The sequence below is a fragment of the Diospyros lotus genome, chromosome 8 (genome assembly GCF_014633365.1).
Source record: "Diospyros lotus cultivar Yz01 chromosome 8, ASM1463336v1, whole genome shotgun sequence".
NCBI lineage: Eukaryota > Viridiplantae > Streptophyta > Magnoliopsida > Ericales > Ebenaceae > Diospyros > Diospyros lotus.
In genome coordinates this window covers 41,728,776-41,753,376 of record NC_068345.1, presented here as the reverse complement: position 1 = coordinate 41,753,376, position 24,601 = coordinate 41,728,776, and the positions used below count along the sequence as shown (strand labels likewise).

General features: G+C 41.2%; 1 protein-coding gene across 1 annotated transcript in view; it reads left to right on the top strand.

The window, feature by feature from the left end:
* The window catches only part of LOC127807471 (plant UBX domain-containing protein 4), a 31,040-nt gene extending 7,368 nt beyond the window's left edge, over nt 1-23,672 (top strand). Inside the window, exons 2-4 of the mRNA XM_052345342.1 lie at nt 21,798-22,083; nt 22,731-22,826; nt 23,037-23,672. Of these exons, the coding sequence (XP_052201302.1) occupies nt 21,798-22,083; nt 22,731-22,826; nt 23,037-23,411 (757 nt within the window). The 3' untranslated portion in view covers nt 23,412-23,672. The remainder of the gene's footprint in view (nt 1-21,797; nt 22,084-22,730; nt 22,827-23,036) is intronic.
* The last annotated feature ends 929 nt before the right edge of the window (nt 23,673-24,601 follow it).

Here is a 24,601-nt window from a genome sequence, read left to right as displayed (position 1 = left end):
GTATGTGAAGAGGTCTAAATGTTCATTTGCAGAAGAAAAGGTGGAGTACTTGGGCCATATCATCTCTAGACATGGAGTTAGTACTGATCCCCACAAAATTGAAGCTATGAAGAGTTGGCCACGGCCAAATATAGTGAAGGAGCTGCAGGGTTTTCTAGGCCTTACTGGATACTATAGAAGGTTTATAAAAAGCTATGGGATTATTAGCAAGGCGTTGACTAATTTATTAAAGAAGAATAGTTTCGTTTGGGGTCCGGAAGCAGAGGAAGCATTTGAATCTCTTAAGGCAGCCATGACTCAAGCCCCAACACTAGCTCTTCCAGATTTCTCCTAGGAGTTTATCTTAGAAACGGATGCATGTGATACAGGTATAGGGGCTGTGCTTAACCAAGAAGGACGTCTTGTGGCGTATCTAAGCCAATCACTAGCTCCACGGCACATGGGGCTAAGCATCTATGACAAGGAGTTGCTGGCAGTATTAATGGCTGTGGAAAAATGGAGATACTACTTGGAAGGCAAGAAATTTACCATTAAGATCGACCATGAGAGCCTCAAATTTTTATCACATCAAAGAGTGCATAATCAGTTACAGAGGAAGGGAATCACCAAGCTCATGGGCTTCGACTTCATCATCCTCTACCGTCAAGGAAAAGAGAATAGAGCAGTCGATGCTCTTTCAATGAGAGATGGCTCAGCCTCTTGCCATGCCATCTCCGCTCTTGTTCTTGACTGGGTGCACGATATAACCCACAACTATGATCAGACTCCCTGGATCCAAAAATTACTCACTAAGGTCGCAGTAAAGCCCACTTCTGAACCGAACTATCAATTAAAAGGGGGATTGTTGAGGTTTTAAAACAGGGTAGTTATTGGGGATGACGACCAGTTGAAAAAGAAGATCCTTCAGAGTCTGCATGACTCTCCCATTGGTGGCCACTCCGAACTCAATGTCACTTACCAGTGGGTCAGACAACTCTTCTACCGGAAAGGATTAAAAAAAGACGTGACCCAGTTTATCATGGCATGCACTACATGTCAAAGGTGCAAACATGAGCAAATACCCTACCCGGGCCTCCTACAACCGTTAGAAATACCGTCACAAGCTTGGGAATTGATCTCAATGGATTTTGTTGAAGGGTTACCAAAATTTGAGGGAGCGGATACTCTACTGGTGGTGGTGGACAAATTGACCAAATTCAGCCATTTCCTCACATTGGCTCATCCGTTCATAGCTACTGAAGTAGCTAAGAAGCTAATGGATACAGTCTTTAAAATTCATGGCTTACCTAAGACGGTAGTGTTCGACTGTGACAAGGTCTTTACCAGCCAATTCTGGAAGACCTTATTCCAAGGGCTAGGAGTCAAGCTGCACCTTTCTTCAGCATATCATCCCAAGACTGACGGGCAGACGAAGAGAGTCAATCAGTGTCTCAAAACCTATCTTCGATGCCTGTGTATCTCCAAACCCAGAAGTTGGAGTCGATGGGTGACATTGGCACAATGGTGGTATAACACCAACTATCATACCGCACACAAACGAACCCCTTTCGAGGCTCTGTTTGGTTATTTGCCCCCCATTATTCCGGCTGTAATGCATTATCCACCACAGAAACGTCTGTTGACCTATATCTGAAGGACCAGCATGAAGCTCTACTCACCATCAAGCAAGAACTGGCCCTCGCCAGCCAAAGAATGAAGCAGTTGGCAGATAAATACAGAACAGAAAGGCAGTTTGAAGAAGGAGAGGAGGTTTATTTGAAAGTCAGAAGGTTCCAACAGTACTTGTTCTGCAAGGGCCCAATATCTAAGCTCAGCCCCAAGTTCTATGGGCCATTCAAAATTTTAGCTAAGGTGGGACCTGTGGCTTACCGTCTACAGCTACCTGGGGGAGTGGGCCTTCACCCAATTTTTCACGTTTCTCTTCTGAGGAAGTCTGTTGGCCCAACAGAGTTAGCTAGTAGAACATTGCCAGCACCATTGGAAGCCATAGAAGAGACGGGTGAACCCTTGGCAGTGCTTAACAAACGAGTGATCTACAACGCCACTGCTCCGTTGATCCAAGTACTTGTGTAATGGTCTCATCTACATCCGGACAACACAACATGGGAGTATCTCCTCGATCTCCTGCACCGATTTCCCAAAATCACCAGCCTACTCTAATTTCTTGGGGGCAAGAAACGGGGGAAAATTGTCATAGACCGATGGTGTAAGGGTAATTAGAATCATATAGTGGCAGTGATGTAATAAAATAGTAAAGGAATAATTCAAATTCCTTTCAGGCGCGCGCTTGGGCAGTAACTAACTGCCGTGCCAGCTTGTATTTCTTCCTTATAAATACCAGAAGGATGAGGATGGGGAATTATGTGAGGATTATACCACAAATTCCTTTCCCTCTCATTTCTCAATTCTCTCTCTCTCTCTCTCGTTCTAATTCTCAAATTTCTCTCTATCTCTCTCTCTCTCTCAATCTTTCCCGCCTACATCATCTCCTTCCAAATTCACGGAAGGAACCCTCTTGTCAGATTCGAGCCTGACAAATTCCAGGATCAGGTGGATTGATTGGAAGTTAGCAACTAGAAAAACCATGATGCAATCATGACAGTGGATCGCAAGATGGAAGGAGGACTTAACCAGATGAGAGACGACATCAACCATATGAGGGAGGAGATGGGAAATCAACTCCAACAATTTATGTTGATGTTCACCCAACATAACCAAGTAAGATTATCTCCCGACTTCCCTCATAGAGATAAGAATGACCCTATCTTACAGAATGAGAGAGTGAACCCCGAGAATAGAGCCCATGACATGGTCATCGAGTAGGGTGATGATACTGAGACATTGATAGGAGGTGGACGGGAGGACCGGACTATTCTACCACCACCACAGGGGTTCCCCATGCCCTAGATGGAAATACCCGTGTTTGATGGAACCAATCCGAGATGGTGGGTTAGAAAGTGTGAGCGGTTGTCTAAGTGGTACAATGTGCCAATGGAAAAAAAAATAGCTTTGGCGGCTACCTATTTTGATGACGGGGTGGATGCATGACTTCAAGGGTGGACACAAGTGAGAGAGAACTATACCTGGAGGGAGTTTTCAGAAAGATTGTGTGGGAGGTTTGGAGAGAGGAGCTTATCGGATACCATCAAGGAATTCAACAAGCTAAAATAGATGGGTGACGTGGGGTCATATTTAAGGAGGTTTGAAGAATTGAGGTGTATTTTGTTTCTAGTTTCCTCAGTGGCCTAAGCGAAGAGTTGAGGCCCATGGTGAAGATGATCAGGCCAAGAATGGTTGAGCAGGCAGCCGAGAGTGCCAAGTTGCAAGAGATGATAGTGGAGGCACTGTTGAAGAAACAGAGATCACAGCAACAGAAGGCTGTGCACATGGGGAATTGGCAACAAGGAGGGAACAACAAGGCGGTTAACAAGGAGCTGGTGAGAGGTAATGTTGGGGGTAGGAATTTTGTTAATTCCAACTTTGGTGGGAGACCTAACGATCTTAGGAGGGCAACCCGGGGCTTGTTACAGATGTGGAGAAAGGTACTTTTCGGGGCACCAATGCAAGTGTCAGAGTCATGACCCTAGGGTTTAGCTAGGGTCTTAGAAGTAATTGGAAGGAATTTGAGGAAGAACAGAGAAGAAATGAAGGGGGGGATTGAACAAAATTAGGGAGAAAATTAAGAGAAATGAGTGGGAGAATGGAGAGAAATTTAGAGAGATATTGAGAATTTCATTAATCAATTCATGCATATCTTCTCCTCTTACAATGGGGCCTTTATATAGGCTTCATCTAACAAAAAACAGCATCCATGTGCTGTAACAACATTACAAAATATCTCCTAACAACTTGCTAAGTCTATTACTATAATGCCCTTCTATTGAATCTTGGGTCATGACAATTTCCCTCCCCTTGAGAGAGTTCTTGTCCCCAAGAACTTCAACAATTGGTCACTGTTATTAACCAATTCCAGCTTTCTCAATCCCTGTCATGCCTCTTTCCTTCTTTCTTCTTCTAGGCTGCTTCTTCTTCGTTTGTAGGTTCTCAAGATTAATTCCAAGACTAAGTTGGCGCAAGACTCCAACAGAAGAAACTTTATCAAGTTCAAGTCCGATGCACCCAAGTCTTGCAATGGCTATCCAATTACACTCAATCCCCCCATCCAATACAAGGAAGGATGGCATACCTACCTCCATAGCAACCTCTACTCTATTCCCATTCATCCCATGGCCTTGCTCTGTTTCAGCAATATCCACCACACCCTGTACATACAGCATTGGGAAACTGTAGACTTGTCTTGGATACGCAGTCCCAGGTTGTCTGTGAGCCTTAGAATTAGGATCTGCTGCCACTTTAATCCATGCCAATGATTTCTCAGCGGCTGCCATATGTACTTCATCCTTCCCATCTTTTCCCACACGATTTATAGCTTGCTTATCAACTAAATCATCCGCTTCCTCTTCCTTCAATAATCCTTCATTTTTTGACTGTCAGTTCTGACGAGGTATTAGCTCTTTCCATTGGCAGAGCTGGTTGCAAAGCAGCTGTGGCCGAATTCATGTCCAAGTCTCCCAATTTCTTGTTGGCTCCCATCAGTAATGTTTTTTGATTGACTTCCCCAATCATTTCTTGGTTTGGACCTCCTCGATTATCACCTAGAACATCCTTAATGATGACGACAATTTTAGTTATGATCTCTTGATTCCTTGCAAGTAATTCAGCAACTTCTTTTCCCTTTTGTTGGCTACAATTCCCCTCTATTTGGACTTCTTTTTCAGCAATATCAGATGATCCCTCTGCATTGGCTGCCCTATCAATCTGTTCATTATAGGTTCCCTTTGAAGGATGTAATCCATCACCAATATCATCTCTGTGCTGCCAACATCCTTCTTGATATTGCTGCCTAATTCAAAATACCCAAGCACATACTCGAAAGTCAATGATGAATCAGTTTCCCACTTTCTTGTCTTCTCTTTCGGTTGTTCCATTTTTAGGAATTCTTCTTTGTTAAAACTTCTGTGATAATCATCAAAGTATTTCCCCGAAAAGTTGTAATGATACTTCTTAATTAGTATCATTGCAAACTCCTCTAGCTTCTCACGAAACATTCGATCGAATTCCTTGCACTCTTACACTTCTTGTTTCCTTGTCAACTTGGCTGATCCCCTTCTCCTGTTCCTTGTTACTGCCAACTGTAAATACAGCCTTCTTTGGCTGCCATTGAGGTTCCATTCCAGTTGAAAGTGAAGCATTCTGCTTCATGTATGCACTGCCTCCCCTAGCTTCACGAGCAGGACACCCAACTGGAAATGAAGCCTTCTTTGGTTGCCATTGAGGTTCTATTCCAGCTGAAAGTGAAGCATTCTGCTTCATGTATGCACTGCTTTCCATGGCTGATTTTTCACCAACAGTATACTTCGAAGTCCAAATAGAAGGAGTTTTATACATGATGAATCCCACACTTCCCTTCTGTATCTGCCTCACAACAGTCACCTCTGAAATTGATCCCAGAGGTGGCAAATTTCAGGCGTTGTTCCACTTCAAAGTCTAGCCTATTTTAGGAATGGAAGAAGTTGCACAGTTACAACAACTTGATTGGCCTCCCAGAGCATCTGACTCTCAGCCGAAAATCACAATCGGCATCACAACAATTGGATAATCAACTGCCTCAGGGCCAATTAGCCAAAAATCCTTCTGTCGAAATCAAGAAGGTTGTATTTCGCCTACAAGTTCTGATCAACTGGAATTGCTCTAGGCGTCTTTGAAAGCACCGTCGAAACCAATTAGCCCAGTTGCCTTCAAATTTCCAAGCCAAAAGTATTAGCCGACACTCACCTCCTAGTGTGTCAGAATCAAATTTTGAAATCCGACAGGAAATTGATCACGAGAACATAGCAGAGAGCTGTCGCGGTTAGGGAGTTCGCCTAGCTTGTTGGAAATCATGGCCGAGGACCTTGCTCTGGTCAGTTCTCCTGAAGATCAAACAACCAGTGTCGAGGGTAATTCAACTCTATGAAACGCCTCTTGAAAGTTTGATTAATTCCGTTGCCGCTAGAGATCGCCTAACATTTGACTCATTTCTGCCACAGAGATCAGAAATCAACGAGCAAAACACCCACAAGAATTTGCCTCTCAATTGTGCCTTCCAAACACGAGCCCAACTGTTAAGATTTGTCGGAATCTCAAACGGATCTGCCTAGCCAAGTCGCCTTCCAATTCAAAATCGCCTGGCCTGAACCGCCTTATGGAATCGCACTCACTATCTAAGTCGCCTTCAGTTCCGAGCCAAGTTGCCTTGCTCTTTCTCTCGGTTTAATCGTTCTTCGCCCAACAATCTATTGCCGAAACTGTTTAATTTGTCGGACTCACCGAACCCCGCTTAGTTGATTTCACAGAGTCTCGTCTTTCTACTCGCCCAATCACCGTCATACTTCACCTTAAACCTTTACTCGATCAATTTCAAAGAGAGTCACATCTTCCAGAATCGTCCAGATCCAATTCAACAGTTGAGGATTGTCGCTCTAGTCGAACTAATCAAAAGCTTAGGACGGCTCTATTGCGGTCTCTGAGGATTTGATCGAATTTAGAAGGGATTGCTGAAGAATCGTAGAAAGAAAGAACGAGATTGGAAAAGATAATAAGAAATCAGATTTTGATATAAGTTTTGATTTCACCAGCCATCAAATGAATTGGAACCACAGCCAAGGATTGATGCTCTGATACCAATTTGTCATGACCCTAGGGTTTAGCTAGGGTCTTAGAAGTAATTGGAAGGAATTTGGGGAAGAACATAGAAGAAATGAAGGGGGAGATTGAACATAATTAGATTAGGGAGAAAGTTAAGAGAAATGAGTGGGAAAATGGAGAGAAATTTAGAGAGATATATTGAAAATTTCATTAATCAATTCATGTATATCTTCTCCTCTTACAATGGGGCCTTTGTATAGGCTTCATCTAACAAAAATAACAGCATCCATGTGCTGTAACAGCATTACAAAATATTTCCTAACAACTTGCAAAGTCTATTATTATAATGCCCTTCTATGGAATCTTGGGTCATGACAGTCAGCTACTGTTATTAAAAGGCAGAAGGAGAAGGAGAAGCAGAAGACGAAGAAGGAGAGGAGGTGGAAGGAATCGATGAAGAGGGAGTAGAGGACAATGGGGAGATATCTCCGTGCACTCAAGGAAATCACCAATAACAACATTATCAAGGTTGAGGGAAAAGTGAAGGAAGGTAGTTTGTCAATCCTAATTGATAGTGGAAGCACACACTACTTCCTTGATGATAGCACTGCCAAGAAGCTAAAGTGTCAACTCACAGGTACACTACCTTTGAGTGTGACTGTTGCAAACGGGAATCGAGTAATGAGTAACTCGGCCTGATTGGGGTTCATATGGGAAATGCAAGAAGAGAAATTCGAGGCAAACCTCATGTTGCTACAACTAGGAGGGTGTGATGTAGTTTTGGGGGTGGATTGGATGAAAGGGGTGAGTCTCGTATGTTTTGATTTCAACAAGATGGAAGTGTCATTTGAAAAAGAGGGAAGAAGGATGACTCTTACTAGTGGGAAGGAGGCTGCTGCCTGCAAAATGATCACATGAAAGAAGCTTAGGGGAGGGTCTTGCAGAGCAAATGGAGTCAGCTTTTGTAGCTGTTCTCAATCATAGAAGTGGAAGAGCAGCAAGAAGGGGAAGATTATAGAGAGTTGCAACTCTTGGTCAATCATCAATTAGGGAATCTTGATCAGGTAAGCACACTGCCCCTTATTGATGGAATTTAGGGACTTATTCGAAGAACCAAACACCCTACCTCCTAACTGCACCCTAGACCATGCAATTAACCTCAAATCGAATGTCGAACCAATCAACATGAGATCTTACCGTTATGCACCTGCCCAAAAGATTGAAATTGAAAAAATGGTTAGGGAAATGTTGAATCAGTCCTTTATAAGACCTATCCAGAGTCCATTTGCCTCACCAGTCCTCTTGGTAAATAAAAAAGACGATTCTTGGCGCTTTTGTGTGGACTACCGTCAACTAAATGCCCCGACCATCAAAGATAAATTCCCCATACCCCTTGTAGAAGACCTAATGGACGAACTACACCAAGCTGAATTCTTTTCAAAGCTTGATCTAAGGTCAGGCTACCACCAAATCAGGATGAAGCCCGAGGATCTACATAAAATTGCCTTCTGAACCTATCATGGCCATTTTGAGTTCTTGGTGATGCCATTTGGGCTCACCAATGCCCTGGCTACCTTCCAATCTTTACTGAACTAAATATTTGAGCCCTACCTAATAAAATTCATACTAGTCTTCTTCGATGATATCCTAGTTTATAGTCCTACCTTAGACCAACACATTGCTCACCTAAAAGCCACATTCGAAGTCCTGAGATGCCATCAATTATACATCAAAAGGTCTAAGTGTGCATTCGCCCAGCCTTAAGTGGAGTACTTGGGACACCTATTTTCGGGAAAGGGGGTCAGTACCGACCCAAAGAAAGTGGAGGCCATGCTGAATTGGCCCAAACCCAATACCTTAAGAGCCCTCAGAGGATTCCTTGGTTTGACAGGATACTACCATAGGTTTGTGAAAGGTTATTAAGCCCCTCACAAAATTGTTAAAGAAGGGGAATTTCCATTGGAGACCGGAGGCTGATTCGGCTTTCAATAAATTGAAGGTTGCAATGAGTAGAGTCCCAACCCTGGGACTGCCAGACTTTAACAAACCGTTTGTGCTAGAAACAAATGCTAGCAAGGTAGGGATTGGAGTAGTATTGATGCAGGGTGGCCAGCCCCTAGCGTTCCTAAGCCAAGCTCTAAGCCCAAGGCACCTGAACCTAAGCATCTATGAGAAGGAGTTTTTGGCTGTTATAATGGCAGTGGAGAAGTTGAGGCATTATTTGGAGATGGGCAGGTTTGTAATTAAGACTGATCATGAGTCTCTTAAATTCTTGATGCAACATAAGCTGCAAACTCAGTTTCAAAAGAGAGGAATGGCCAAGCTAATGGGACTTGACTATTCTATACAATACAAGAAAGGCAAGGAGAATATAGCTGCAGATGCCCTATCAAGGTGTCATGAAGAAGGGGAAGTAGTTGCCCTATGGTGATACCTGAGTGGTGCAGTGAAGTGGTGAACAACTATGAAGGGGATGAACACATCAAGGGGATTCTAGATAAATTAGCAGTGGGGGGCAATGAAGTGGAAGGATATAGCTCTGAAGGATGGATTGTTGAATCATAAGTGTCGGGTAGTTGTAGGCAACAATGCTGAGCTTAAGAGAAGCATTTTGCAATCGTTGCACGAGTCTCCTTTGGGGGGGCACTCGGGTATCCAAAATACCTATTTGAGGGTTAAACAATTATTTTATTGGCCTTAACTTAAGGGGACTGTGAAAGAACATGTTATGGGGTGTGACCAGTGTTATTACAGGCGCAAGGCGCACAAGGGTCTTGGAGCCTAAGGCGCAAGGCGAGGCGTGAGCCTGGTGGAACTAGGCACAAATTAATAAAAATAAAAAAAATAAAAATATATGTCCTAGTTGAAGAAAAAGGTATAAAATAAGTTCTAATTTCTAATAATATTTTAACAAGCATGTTATAAAAAAAAATAAAAAATTCAACATATGCTAACTACTAAGAGAAATAAATATTAAAACAAGTTACATAGTTGTGAATTCCAGCACAACAAATCCAAACATATTTCAGCAACCAAAATATAAGTATCACAGAAGTTAAAAAAATTTGTAAGAAAAGTCTTTAACCAAAATTAGATTAAATCCAAAAGAGATTTATAGATCTTAAATCCTAATTAAGATTAGATAATCTAAAAATCATCCTCATTGTCAACATCAAGATCTAACATTTCCATATTCCCATCGTCAGAAACATCATCTCCAATATCCTCTTCTTCCACATCATATCTTTCTTCCTCTTCATCTTTACCAGGTTCAATTGGAACATTTGAAGTAGTAGCCCTTCTTCTACTCTTTGTCAAATTTGGAGTTGGAGCATTTGATCTAGTTGCATAGTGAGCTTTTTCAACACCGAAAGCTCTAGAAACATCAGCCCATGTCAAATCATCGCCCTCATGTACAAGTTCATTATCTGAATCATCAAGTTGGTCAATTGTCCCAAGCAACCACTCATTACTTTCATCAATTTCATCCAAGGAAATGGGATCTATTGATTTACGTAAATTGAAGCGATGTCTCAAAGCTCTATTATACTTCACAAATACCAAATCATTAAGACGTTGCTCCAATCGGTTTCTCTTTTTGTTATGAAGTTGCCATAGTAATTAAATTAGAATTAGTAAGTTAAAAGATATAAGAAATCATCTAGTTAATACTTAATATTACTAATAAGATTGAAATGCTTACATGCTCAAAGATACTCCAATTTCTTTCACAGCCTGAAGAGCTACAAGTGAGACTACAAATCTTCATGGCAAACTTTTGCAAATTAGGGGTTCCAGTACCAAATTGAGACCACCATTCAACTGAGAAAAACATGTACAAATTAACAATTAAAAATATAGATTATTGATCTAATCTAATTAGATAATTTAGAAAACTATGTTACCTGGTGATAATTGATTCCTTCTTCTAATACATATTTGTTTGCCAAATAACCCTTCAGAATTCTTATAAAAGCTAAACTCCTTTGAAAGTTTGTCTTGCACTTCTGCAGTGGGAACCAACCTCTCTATGCAAGCATACAACCCTTCAATAACCTCGCTGCCTTGTCTAATACTTTCATTTGAGTAAAAAAATGCAGGATTCAAATAATATCCAGCTGCATGTAAAGGACGATGCAACTGAACATTTCATCTCTCATCAATGATTTCAAATATATTCTCGTATTTGCTCTCATCATCAAAAGATTTTGCAATGGCTTCTTTTGCCCTATCCATAGCCTCATAAATATAAGGCATAGCAGGTTTGTCCTCATTATCCACCACTCTAAGCACCTTGACAAGAGGCCCAAACACCTTGAGAGCAAAAAGAATATTTTTTCAAAATGATTCCTGGAGCACTATTTGAGCTGCTTGCTTACCTCGTGTTTCCTTTGCAAATCTAGAGTTAGTCCACTCTTTTGAAGTGAACATCTTCCTCAAATTAGCTTTTTGTTTATGAAATCTTGAAAGGGCGAGGAAAGCTGTGGCAAACCTTGTTTTCCCAGGTCTTAACATTTCTCTTTTTTGTGTAAATAATCTCATCATATTTAATACTTGTGCAGAGCTATATAAGTACCCATTAACTGAACATGCCTTCTGAAATGTGCTCTCGAGTCTAGGAATTTTAAAAATGTCCTCCAACATCAAGTCCATACAATGGGCAACACACGATGTCCAATACAAATTCTTGTGCTTAGTCATTAACAATTCTCCTACAAGACATCAATTCAAGGAAAAAAATAGTGCTTAATTTCAGTAAAAATTAAAAAGAAAAAAAATAAATTAGTAAAAGTAAAACTTACCAGTTAGAACATTAGCTGAAGCATTATCAATTACAACTTGAACGACATTTGCTTCTCCTATCTCCTCCACAAATCGGTCAAGCAATTGGTGAAGTTTCATTCCATCTTTAGCATAGGAAGATGTATCAATAGATTCAATAAACACACTCCCCTTTGGACTATTTACCAAAAAGTTGTGCAAAGACCTATCTCGTTTATCCTTCCAACCATCACACATGATTGTACATCCATATCTTGCCCATTCCTCCCTATGGCTCTTCATAATTTCTTTTGTTTTCCACCTCCTTCTTAAGATAAGGTACTCTAACCTCATGAAAACTTGGGGGTTTCATTCCTAGACCAGCTCGCCCAACAACCTCCATCATTGGCTTAAAACTAGGGTAATTGACTGCATTAAATGGTATACCAACTTCATACATCCATCTACTAAACCAAACACATGCATTCTCTCTCAACTCTTTGTTGACATGACTTTCTATTGTAGTTTGCTTTCCTTTTGATTACTCATTTTAGGTTTAGCAGATAAAAACAAATCAAGAGGCCATTTTTGCTGTTGCCTTTGTTTTTTTTGTTGCATAGATAACCCTTGTCCTTGCATAGGCCTTTTACCACGGCTTTGGAAGGCCCCTACGTCCATTTCATCAGCATCATCTCCTAGTGTGTCAATATCATCAAAATTTGGCATATCATCAAAGTCATTTTTCCTTTTCTTTTTTGATATAAACTCTATAAATTTGTCTTTAACATGAGGAGGACATTTTTGAACAAATTTCAACATCCCTATAACCTCCAGCAAGGTGCTATTTGGCTCGGTATACACCTCCTTTAGTTAATTTCCCACAGAAATTACATTTGAAAGTGTTAAGGTCTTTGGGATTTACCAAACTATGATATTTCCATGCTGGATCTTTTCTTCTACCAGCAGAGCTACTATCAGGATTAGGATTAACAGTGTTGGATGACATTTTAAATTTTTGATTCCTACAAGATTCACAACATGTCAACAACAATATCACTCTAAAGACCATCTTAAGAAAAAAAAAAAAAAAAATACCTCAAGGGGTCATTCGTCATTGCAGCTATGCAGCTCATGCTGCTGAGTGCTGACGTAGTTGACCACTGTTCTATTTATGAACAATATTGAACTGGTAGAATTGCTAAGGCCTAAGGGTCATTGCAGCCATGCAGCTCATGCTACTAAGAGTTGCTGACCACTATTCTATTTATAGAATAGTAATAAATTGTTAGGAGTAATAAAATAACTCCTCCAAGAACAAACAAATATCCAACAACAATAAGAAATCAACAGTTGCTGGCTTGCTGCCCTTTGTGTTGAAACTTGTAACTCGAAACTAGAAAATAAATAAAGAGAGGAGACAACAATGAACGAACATACCTGGAAATCGTTGTTGTTTCCTTTGTTTAATGTTTGTTGTTTCCCGTTGCTACCTAAAGCTGGGTCGTCCGTTTGAAGAAGGGAGAGGAGAGCCGAGAAGGTAGATGATGCAGTAGCTATGTTGTCCATTTGAAGAAGAGAGAGGAGAGTCGAGAAGGGAGACAAGTTGTGGAGTTGTGCTATCCGTTTAAAGAGGGCAAGAAGAGCTGAGAAGGGTGTTGTCCGTTTGAAGAGGGAGAAGAGAGCCGAGAAGGGTGGCTGTGCTATCCGTTTGAATAGGGAGAGGAGAGTTGAGCGAGAAGGGAGGGATGTGCCGTTGCTGCCGTTTGTTTGGAGAGGGAGAGGAAAGCCGAGAAGGGAGAGGAGTTCTGGTTATCTTGGAGCTGTGCCGTGACTACCGTCTGAGGGAGAGGATAGTCAAGAGTAGCCAAGAAGGGAGAGGAGAGGACAACTACAGACTTGACTTTTGGGATTTCTTCTATCTTAAGTGTCTTTGTTTTAGCTTTTCAGAATATCTTGCTTTCTTTTATTTAGGTATAATTTGAATTAGGATTAGATTTGATTAAAATATAGCAAGAAATACTAAAATTAAACTAAATTAAACTGAAATTAAATTAAAACAAACCAGGCGCAGCCTTGGCACGCCTAAGCCCAAGGCTGCGCCTGAGGGCCTGGGTGCGCCCAGGCACGCCTGGGCATATCTCGTCCACCTAGTTTGGTTCTAGGTGCCAGGCTTGCGCCCTTGTATCAAGCACGCCTTTAATAACACTGGGTGTGACATATGTAGGAAGTGCAAGCATGAAAATGTAGCCTACCCTGGGGTTATTGTAGCCTTTGCAGATTACAGAGCAATCGTGGCTAAGTTTGTTAGTGGATTTCATAAAGGGCCTGCTAATATTAGAAGGGAAGGATTGTGTGTTGGTGGATCGGTTAACTAAATTTGCACACTTTATAGGGTTGTCCTATCCTTACATGGCTCAAGAAGTGGCCAGGGTGTTTATGGATCTGGTGGTGGCTTTACACGGAGTCCCCAAGACCATTATTTCAGATAGGGATAAGGTGTTTATAAGTCATTTTTGGAGAGAACTGATGAAAAATGTGGGCTCCAAGCTTAGTCTATCGACAGCCTACCACCCACAATTTGATGGGTAGATTGAAAGGGTGAACCAAAGCTTAGAAACCTATCTAAGATGCACGTGTATGAGATAGCCCAAGGGTTGGCATAGGTGGTTGGCCATGGCACAGTTGTGGTACAACTCCATCCACCATGCCTCTACCAAAATGACTCCATTTGAAGCTGTCTATGGGTATAAACCCCCTTCCCTACCAGCCATGGGAGGTCAAACAACCACCACCACCGTAGAAGAGTACCTATAGCAGAGAAGAGAGGTGCTGCAACAATTGAAACAAGAGTTAGCAACAGCCCAAAACAGAATGAAGCAAAACGTGGATAAAAGGAGAAGTGACCGAGAATTTGAAGTCGGGAAAAGAGTTTATTTGAGACTAAGATACCCACATAGGCCATCACTCAAGGGCAGGTATCTAAACTCAGCCCTAAGTACTTTGGGCCATTTCCCATCACAGCCCAGATAAGCAAGGTAGCCTACCGGTTGCAGCTATATGAGGGGACCAAGATACCCTAGTCTTTCACATCTCTTTGCTGAAAAAGTCCACGAGGAACGAGAGAGTCAACCAAGAGCTACCAACTCTGCCTAAGGAGAAAGAAGGTCCAAGGGAACCTAAGGCCATAATGGAAAGGACGGTAATCTACCATCAAAGGGCCCTCCTCATTCAAGTCAGGGTCAGGTGGCAGGGGAAATCGTTCGAGGAGGACACCTGAGAGTACTTACCTATGTTGATGTAGCAGTTTCCAAGAACAATCAGTCTTTTGAGTATTTCTCGAGGATAAGAAATAGTTGATGGGAGGGGTACTGTCACGAGACCAGATGCCGTCTGATTGTTTGTTGCTAATTTTGTGTTAGATTCGGATATTACCTATTTGTACTGCCTTAGTATTTTTATTCTCTTGCATGCATTTATTCTCCAGCTAGGTAGTTTGTTATGACAGAATCTGTTAGGTGTCCAAGTGCTAGAATAGGACAAAATAGTTGGTTAGAAGAGGGGGTGTGATCTGCTGTGGCAGCACCCACGAGTTAAGCTATATAAGCTTGTTCTCTCTTCTGTAAAAAGGCATTCAAGAATTCAATCAAAGATTCCATTACTCTCTCTCTTATTTCTCTTCCTCCCTTGATTTCTCCTCTACACTTCCCTCTCCATTCTTTTCCTTGTTCAAGCACACTTCCCAGATTCATGTTGAATCAGGAGGATAGCTTATTGTCACAGCTCTGTCGTAACATTGCCTTAGCAGGTCAGACAAGTATTCCCAGGTGTTGTTTTTCGGGGCAAGATTCGACCACTTCACCAACACTTGTATGATAGGAGCCCCGTGCTTGTACAATACTCGTCTGTCTAGGATAGAGTTGGGCACCGCCGTGACATCTGTGTCTACAGAGAGTTGTGGTAAATTGGAGGATGTCTGTTGTGTTTTCACTGATAGCTTGAGCAAAGAAACATGAAATACTGGGTGAATTCTGGCTCCTTCAAGGTGATGGGATTACAACAGACCCCTCCTTCCCTTCTCAAGAGTGCATCAACCACCTTATTCTCCTTCCCTTGTCGATAGTGTATGGTGTAATCCAACCCAACTAGCTTGGATATACCCCTTTCTTCTGCAGCTAAGTGTGTAGCATTTGCTATAACAAGTATTTAAGGCTCTCATGATCAGTCTTTATTATGAAGTGGTTACCTTCCAAATAATGCCTCCACTTATCTACTGCCACCAAAACCGCCAATAACTCTTTATCGTAAACACTTAGTCCTATATGCTTCTGGGCTAATGCTTGACTGATGTAGTCTAATGGTCTTCCCTCTTGCATGAGCACTGCAGCCCACCCCCAGATCACTAGCATCAGTTTCCACCACGAAAGTTTTTGAGAAATCTGGCAGGGCTAAGATTGGTGCTTTAGTCATGGCCTTTTTTAGTGTTGTGAATGCTGCTTTTGCCTTTGGACTCCATTGGAATTTATCCTTGAGCAATTCTGTAAAGGGCTTATTGATTACCCCATAATGATGGACAAACATCCGGTAATACCCTATCAATCCCAAGAAGCCCCTTAATTCCCTCACCATGGAAGGCTTTGGCCATTTTGTCATTGTAGATATCTTCTTTGGGTCTGTACTAACACCTTCCCCCGAAATCAAGTGTCCCAAGTATTCCACTTCTTTCTTGGCAAATAGACACTTAGACATTTTAATATACAGTTGATTGAATTTAAGGATCTGAAAGGCTGTCCTTAAGTGGTTTAGGTGTAGCTTTAGGTCAGGGTTATATATGAGGATGCCATTAAAGAATACCAGTGTGAATTTCCTGAGGTAAGGTGCAAACAATTGGTTCATCAAGGTTTGAAAAGTGGCAGGGGTGTTGGTAAGCCCGAAGGGCATTACCACAAATTCATAAAGGCCTTGGTGGGTCCTAAAGGCTGTTTTCGGGATATCATTAGGGTGCATGCGTATTTGGTAGTATCCTGATCTTAGGTCTAGTTTAGAGAAGATAGTTGCTCCATGTAGGTCATCCATCAGGTCTTCTATGATTGGTATAGGGAATTTGTTCTTGATGGTGAGACCATTTAACTGGCAGTAATCCACACAAAACTGCCAAGTTCCATCCCTTTTCTTGACTAATAGGACTGGTGAGGCAAATGGGCTCTGGTTGGGTTGAATTAGGGAGGCTAAAAGCATTTGTTTCACTTGTTTTTCGATCTTAGATTTTTGCATAGGTGAATAACGGTAAGGTCTGACATTAACAGGCTCAGAGTTAGGCTTAAGGGGAATGGAGTGGTCTAGGTTTTGGTTAGCAGGGAGTGAGGTAGGTTCAGCAAATAGATCCTTAAATTCAATCAATAGTACATGGAGGGAGTCTAGTGTAGTTACCTCATCTTGGGGCAATGTGTTTGCAAATGTTAGCTTTCCTTGGTCATTCTCGACCTTGCCTTCTTCTTCTTCTATCTCCCTAGCTTGAATAAAGAATAACTGGGAGATCTGAACTTTCCTTTCCTTCCACAATTTCTGTAGTCGTTTTCTCGAAATGAGCTTGCATTCCCGTATTTCCAAACTCCCTACCAGGGTTAGTTTTCACCATCCACCTCCACCATAACTTCTAGCTTGTTGAAATCAAATGTCAAAGGACTAATCGTCCTCATCCAATCAACCCCCAATACCATATCACATCCTCCCATAGATGTTAAAGGCGCGCTTAGGTGCAAGGCGCTAGTTTGGCACCTCAATTGGGCCGAGGCAACGCACTTTTCGAGAGGCCCTCGCCTTGCACGACGAGGCGTTGGGGCATGAGGCACGCCTCATGAAACCTAGGCAACCTAAGTCGGCAGGTCGGCTCGTCACTCCCATCTTCCTCCCAACATCACTCTCATCTTCTCCCTCTCCTTCCGACCTTCAAGCCAGCCGCCAGAAACACCCTCCTCAAGCTGTCCAGCCGCCGAGTGCATTGTACATATAACACTTATAATTTTTATTAGTAGTTAGTTTGTTTCATGTAGCTTTTTCTTAGTATGTTTCTGCATAAATTGTTGCAGCTTCATACTAAACGGAGCAACAAGCTTGATCAACTTCATTTAAACGACTTGGTGTTTGTGAAATACAATAGAGCATTGAGGCATATTAACCCACATTGATGAAAGCAATGAATGGTTGACTGAAAAGCTTGATGAGGAGAATGATAAAGATGATGAAACTGTTTTTCTAGATGACATTGGGGATGGGTTGACATGGAGTAATGTCGTTGCGGCTGTAGGAGTTGGAGAGCCTAGTTATCGATTTAGAACTAAACAAACTCGATCACAATCGGGTTCAACTTCGACTTTGACTTCAAAACGGCGAGTAACTCAGGAGATTGAAGACGAGGAGGAAAGTGAGATAGAGACCGAAGATGATGAAGACTTGGGAGAGGGAGAAGAATTGGGAAAGGAAGAAGAAGATGAAGGGGTGATTGAAGTGGATGATGAAGATATTGACCTTAATGATGACGATTTTCTTGACTACGATGATTGATTAAAACTTTTTTATTGATTGTAGACTTGTAGTGTTTATTGATGGTGGACTTGTAATGTTTATGCGTTTGTTTAGAACTTTGCATGATAATTGGTACTTGTTTGAGTTTGAGACTTTGAGTTTGAACTTTGATGATATTTCTAGTTTAGATTTTGCACGATGAATGAATCAACTTTGATGTTGTTAGTTTAGAATTTGAAGATGATGAATCATGAATGATCTGCATGTGTTATTATTGATAATTTGATAGTTGTTTATGATTTTATAAGATTTTGAGTTTTTTTTTCTAAAAGACGCTCCTCGCTTTGCAAAGGTGTGCCTCACCTCATGCGCCTCAGGTTCCAAGACCCTTTGCGCCTATCGCCTCTCAAAACTATGCATCCTCCCAATTCTAGGACCCTTAGATCCATTGCAAACTCTTTCCCATGCATGAGCCATTTGAAGTCTGCACACCTGTAATGACTGTAATGACTGTACATACGGTTACCATTGGCTACAGTAATCGACAATGGGGTAGTGGCCCTCAATTCACATCTTAGGTCAGTGGCGGTGGCCTCATTTATGAAGCTATGTGTGTTGCCGCTGTCTATAAGGATCATCAGCCTCCTTTTCCCCGCTTGTCCCCTCACTTTAATGATTTTCCGCGTTGGCTCCCCTTTCAAAGCATGGAATGATATCTCTCTTCCTTCATCTTCTACTTCCGCTTCCTCCTCCATTTCTACCACTCCTTCATTATCTTCCCCTTCATCGTCATCCTCCTCTTCTTCTTTGCCTCCCATCTTCAATAGCTGTTGTTTGCACTGGTGATTGGGACCATATTTATCACCACATTTTTAGCAGAGTCCCAACTGTCTTCTCTACTCCATTGTAGTCCCACTCGCCTCGTTATGATTTGTCCTACGAGGTCCTAATGTTAATCCAGCATTCGTCCCCTCTCATTCACCCTCGTAGGTTGTGGGGGATTCATGCTACTCCTTGGCCATGCCTTGCCTTTGCCAAAAATGGCTTCTAACATCAATTCCTATAATCTGGCCTTCTCCACCTCCTACCTAATGGTGGTAGGCATCATCATCTTAACCATGGATCGTAGTTCTCCCTTCAAGCCACTCACGAAGTTGGATATGAAGTATTGTTCCATTAGGTGTGGTTGTGCATTCCACAATAAGGCTCTCAACTCTTCAAACTTATCTAAGTATTCAACCACCGATCCTGTCTGTTTCTACATCTTGAATTTTTCAATCACATCAGACTTATTCTTCTCCCCAAACCTCACACACAACTCTTCCACAAAATCGTTCCATCTTGCCTCCACTTCTCTTGCTTTCGTCCATCCTTTGTACCAGGAGTCGGCAGTATCATTGGGATACGCCGCTACCATGGTTACCCTTTGGACCTCAGGTACATTATATAATTGAAAAAATCTCTCGCACCTACGGATCCACCACCTAGGCTTAGATCCGTCAAACAGGGGAATCTCTAAGCAAGGCATAGGCGTATGAATAGTAACGTGAGAATTCAGGCCCTTTACTAGTACTCTCGTGTCCACCTCTGACGACTCACTTGACTCTCCTAATACGTCTGGTCGTAGTAGTATCTCGTGGTCGTGGTGGAAACTCAGGTGGAAGCCTGAATTGTGGAACAACAAAGAGCATATTGAATATGTTGTGGATTCTCTGCCTGCGTTGGTCGATAATCTCCCTTTGTTTCTCCAGTTCTCGCTGCATAGCTTCTCTGGCAGTGGCTTGATCTTCCTTCCTTGCGCAATTGCTTCTCGAGTTTGGTTCATTCTGAACTCCAACGCCTCCAAGCGCGTCTCCAGCTGTTTCATGCGTGTGCCTTCCGCTATTGATCCTGCTCGAATTGTTTCCATCTTTGATCTCTGAGGACATCTTGCTCTGATACCAAAATATTAGGCCTCAGATCAGAGGATTAAACAATTCGGTAATTAGAGTAGCCGTAGGAATTTGAATTGAGTGAGAGAGAGAGAGAGAAATAGAATTGGAGAGAGAAATTGAGAGAGAGATTGGACGGAACAGAATTTGAGAGGGAAAGAATTATGTCCAATTCATTCATAATTCCCATTCTCAGCGCCTGCTACCTTTTATAGGCTTCTTTTGGTTATAACCGTCCAAGTACAAGCGGCCCACAGCTATAACTGCAAAGTACTACAGTATTTTATTACATGCATTCTCCTAATGACAGCTTTACCCCAGTCTACTAATTACAATCATACCCTTGGCCTGCCTTTGGGTCATAACAATTATTTCAGAAAAATACGAGAAGTTTAAAACATCAACATAAGCATTGTTTCAAATTCAAGTTTCAACATGAGACAAATTCGTAAAATGACAAGCAATAAGATGACATACAATTTGCAAGCGTAACAAATCACAAGTAATATTTAAATCATCCTAAGATAATAAAACATCAACATGAAAAATTGTTTCAAATCTTTAAAAAGTTAGAATTACACTTCATTTCCCAATCTTTATAAAAAAAAAAAAAAAATTGATCTTTGCTGTTGTGCTTTCATATTGACAAAAAACAGATTCTCCAATGACAATCAAGCTAAAACTTTTCAGAAATAAAAAAGGTCAAACAAAAATATACCCTCAAGTTTACGCTGACAAGTTAATACTGAGACTTTGTGGTTGAATCTACTATTTGATCTCTTTCAATCCTTTCTCCTTGCGCATTTATTGCGGAAAGATTGTGTGAATTATTAATGTTGGAGGGGGGGTGGATGGGTCATGGGCAGGACTAGGAAACTTTTTTGTTGTTTTGGATGTTGGATTTTATTAATTATCTTGTGAGAAAATTTGGCCCCCAAAGGATTAGATGGGCATATTTTCCTTGTCAAAAGTTAAAACGAATTAAAATTTTGAATAAAAAATATTAAATAAAATGTAGAAAGTAATACTCAATTATAAGCAACGTAAATGACTTAGGTAAATCTAAGGAGTGGATGAAACTGTGTAAATAAGAATTTCTCCCCATTATTTATTCATTTTCCTATAGAATATCATGTTACAACTCTTTCCATTCAGGAGTAGAATATCTACCCTTGAATGTTATGTTTGCTAATCTGCCATATTGAAATGGTTGGGTGTAAATGAAATTTTGGATAATATTACTGGTAGTGCTCCCTAATTAAGATGTTGAGGAGAAAATTCTTATCAGAAGGGTTTCCCTAAATTTCATGGTGACAAGCATAGCACATTCTCCACATTGTACTATTCTGCTTGTGCTGTACAACGTAGCATAGCACAATCTTAATTAGGGTTTCCCTAATTAAGATGTAGCCATTGGACGATGGATTTGTAATTAGTGGAATGAATCACAGCTGCTCTTTAACATCATAATTTTCTGGTGCTATGGCCTTTGTGTACCTCCTGCTATTTTAGTACTGGAGGAATTGGATACAATTAGTTTAAATTGCTACAATCAATGCTAGGATAACCTGTGTCCATATTTTATGACTGGAAGAGTCATGGGATTGAGTTGTACAAACAGCCTATTTGCAAAGCTAGGATCAAGCTGCATACAAAGATGACTTTCTCCCAATCCTTGCAAAACTTGGCTTGTGGGGATGCCCTTTTTTAGGTCTGATAGTAACTAGTCTGTACAAATTGAGTAATCTTTTACACGTATGTTAGGAAATTATATATGAATGTTTCTGTTCATTTGTCTGTTTTCTTTACTCCTAGTCATTTTCAAAATATCTTTGATGACTTTATCCATATTCTTGAAGATTATGAGGGCTGACATATTTGCTGCAATATTTATAGTGGCATGCTTGTCCAAGATCCCTCAAAGGGAAATGATGTGGATGCAATTTTTGATCAAGCTAGGCAGTTGGGTGCTGTAGAGGGGCCCATGGATAACCTTCGTCCATCTTCAAGCTCAAGAAGTTTTACTGGAACTGGAAGATTACTCACAGGGGAAACTGTGCCATCTGCTCCTCAGCAGCCTGAGGCTGTTATTCACAACATTGTATTCTGGAGAAATGGTTTTACTGTAAACGATGGGCCTTTGAGGAGTTTGAATGATCCTGGAAATGCTGCTTTCCTGGAGGTAAAAAGCAAATCCGCGCAACAACCCCCCCCCCCCCCCAAAAAAAAAAAAAACGAATTCCTATATAACATGGTTGAAATCCTTAATTCATGCTTGAAATCTCTGCTCTAGCATTGTTCCCCTATGTCAGAGCCTTGTTCTCCTATATCAATTGATTCATTGTCAAGATCTGATTATTATTACTTTTACAGCCATTGTCTTTAATGGTTACTTCAAAGATTCAGTGATGAGGAAACTTTCACTGTTTCTGCCTTCTATGGGCCAAACTTTAAGACTTCCTAATTGTGTTCTACTATTTTTGTTTGGACTTTAACTAGGTACATTTGTTTTATGCTGTTACTATTTTTCTTTCCTTGTTGAGAAACAACCTTGGTAGCAATGGTAGGTTACTTCTTTGTGTCTGGGAAGTCATATGGTTTCAAGTTGTGGAAACAGCTTTTTTGCAAAGCAAGGGTAAGGCTATGCACAAAAACTACCCAACCCTTTTAAATTGTGGTTTTAGTTTGGATTTGACACTATTCTATTCTTGTGAGTGGGTTTTATGTGTGAGCATTTTTTACATTTTATTGTCCTTGTTACTCAATCAACCTTTGATCATGTTCTTCTAATGGTGTGCCCTATTGTTGTCTTGTCACATCTCGATGCAGAGCATTAGAAAGTCAGAGTGCCCAAAAGAGCTTGAGCCTGCAGATAGGAGGTCCTCAGTTCATGTTAATCTTATAAGGAGGGATGAGAACTTTCCGGTGAGTATATATGTAATCTAGTCATTTTATTGGAAGTTCTACTGCTTATCTACAAGATCCTGTGCTTCCTATGTGGACAGGGTTGTCTTGTTGATAGTTTTGTGGGACGGTGGTAAATGCTTACTACCAGTCAACCATTCTTTTGATCGTTTCATACTGCATAAACTTAATAACAACATTTTTATTGGTTCTTATTCAATTATCTTGCAGGAACCTGAGACGCGTAATACCGCGTTCCAGGGTGTGGGAAGAACCCTCGGTGGCAGCACTCCGGCAGCTGCTGAACCAGTTGCCGATGCTCTTTTCAATACTACTGCAACCCCTTCCGAGGGACTAGTTGTCGATCAAAATTTGCCATCAACATCGATTCAACTTAGGTTGGGTGATGGGACTCGCATGATTGCGCACTTCAACTACCACCACACAGTAGCTGATATCCGGGGCTTCATTGATGCATCTAGGCCTGGAGGCAACAGAACCTACCAGCTGCAGACAGTTGGGTTCCCTCCCAAACCTCTCACTGATCCATCCCAAACAATAGAGCAGGCTGGTCTCGCTAATTCAGTAGTTGTCCAGAAGTTTTAAGTCACTTGCGTGGAAACCGATCGTTTTCATCTAGTTAGTGTTCGAGTTGAATATGTTCCATCACTTCCAAGGGTTGCTACATGGGTTTCGGATCACATCTGAACTTTTAAGAGCTTGCAGGTTAAATTAAATTCTGTGTCTTTGGTTAGCTACTTTTAATTTGGGAAGGAAGTCCAGAAATGTCTATAATTTTAAACAGCAAGGATATCTTGTGAACATATGCTCTGCTTATATTATCGAATCATTTGAACCTTTTTCCTACTTGCATAGTTTTGTCTTCGTCCTGAATTTGCTCATCTTTTCAATAATCTTATCATCTCGCCTGGCGTATGAAATAAAGGTGTATCTTATCAGAAGCTTCTTTGATCAATATGCCTGGCTTATGAACCAAACCATGGCTGCAATGTAAGTAGCCAGTTCTATGGTTTTCTTATGAGACAGGCAAATTTCAAATCAAGAAGAGAATTACTTGAGTCATACTGTATCCCACCGAGGCCCTAATCGTGTGAAGAGGAAGTAAATCCCAACACACCCCCAGCAAGCCTGATTTTCCTACTTGATATTACTTATAATGGAGGGACGCAATGGCACGCAAAATTCAAACTTGGTGTTGTTTGCTCTTATTACATTCCTCAATTAGCTATTGTCTCATGTGAGCAGAGTGACCCAAAAATTTTGCATGTGAAAACAAGAAGAGGGAGGGGCAGATAGGCCGTTTCTGAATCAATGTCTTGTTGGACAAAAAAGGCAGCCATTTATGTCTTGTTCTCTACTGAGCTAGTAGTCACGAACAAGTCTGAGATGTTCCATTCACTTGCTATTAATGGCAGAGCAATGAAGAAGAAGTGGGACACAGTCCCGCTACCTAAAACTAAAACCCTATTCCGTGTTCTTATCTGTTTCTCTGTTCATGTACTGATCAGATTTCCCTCAGTTACAGTCCATATTCTTCTCTTCCAATGCCAGGAGCGCCATTTCTTCTGTAATTGGTAACCCTTGTTGTCTAATTTCTTACATGTTGGTATAAGTAGAACGAGTGCCAAGAAAAAGCTCTTGTTGTCTTGTGCCTTTTGAAGCAAGCTCTTATGGGGAAAGGAATATTGATGGATGCAACAATACATCGAGTTATGATATTGGCTATTCTAGTCTATGCCTACCCAGTTGGCCTTTATACGTGAAAATTGTGAAAC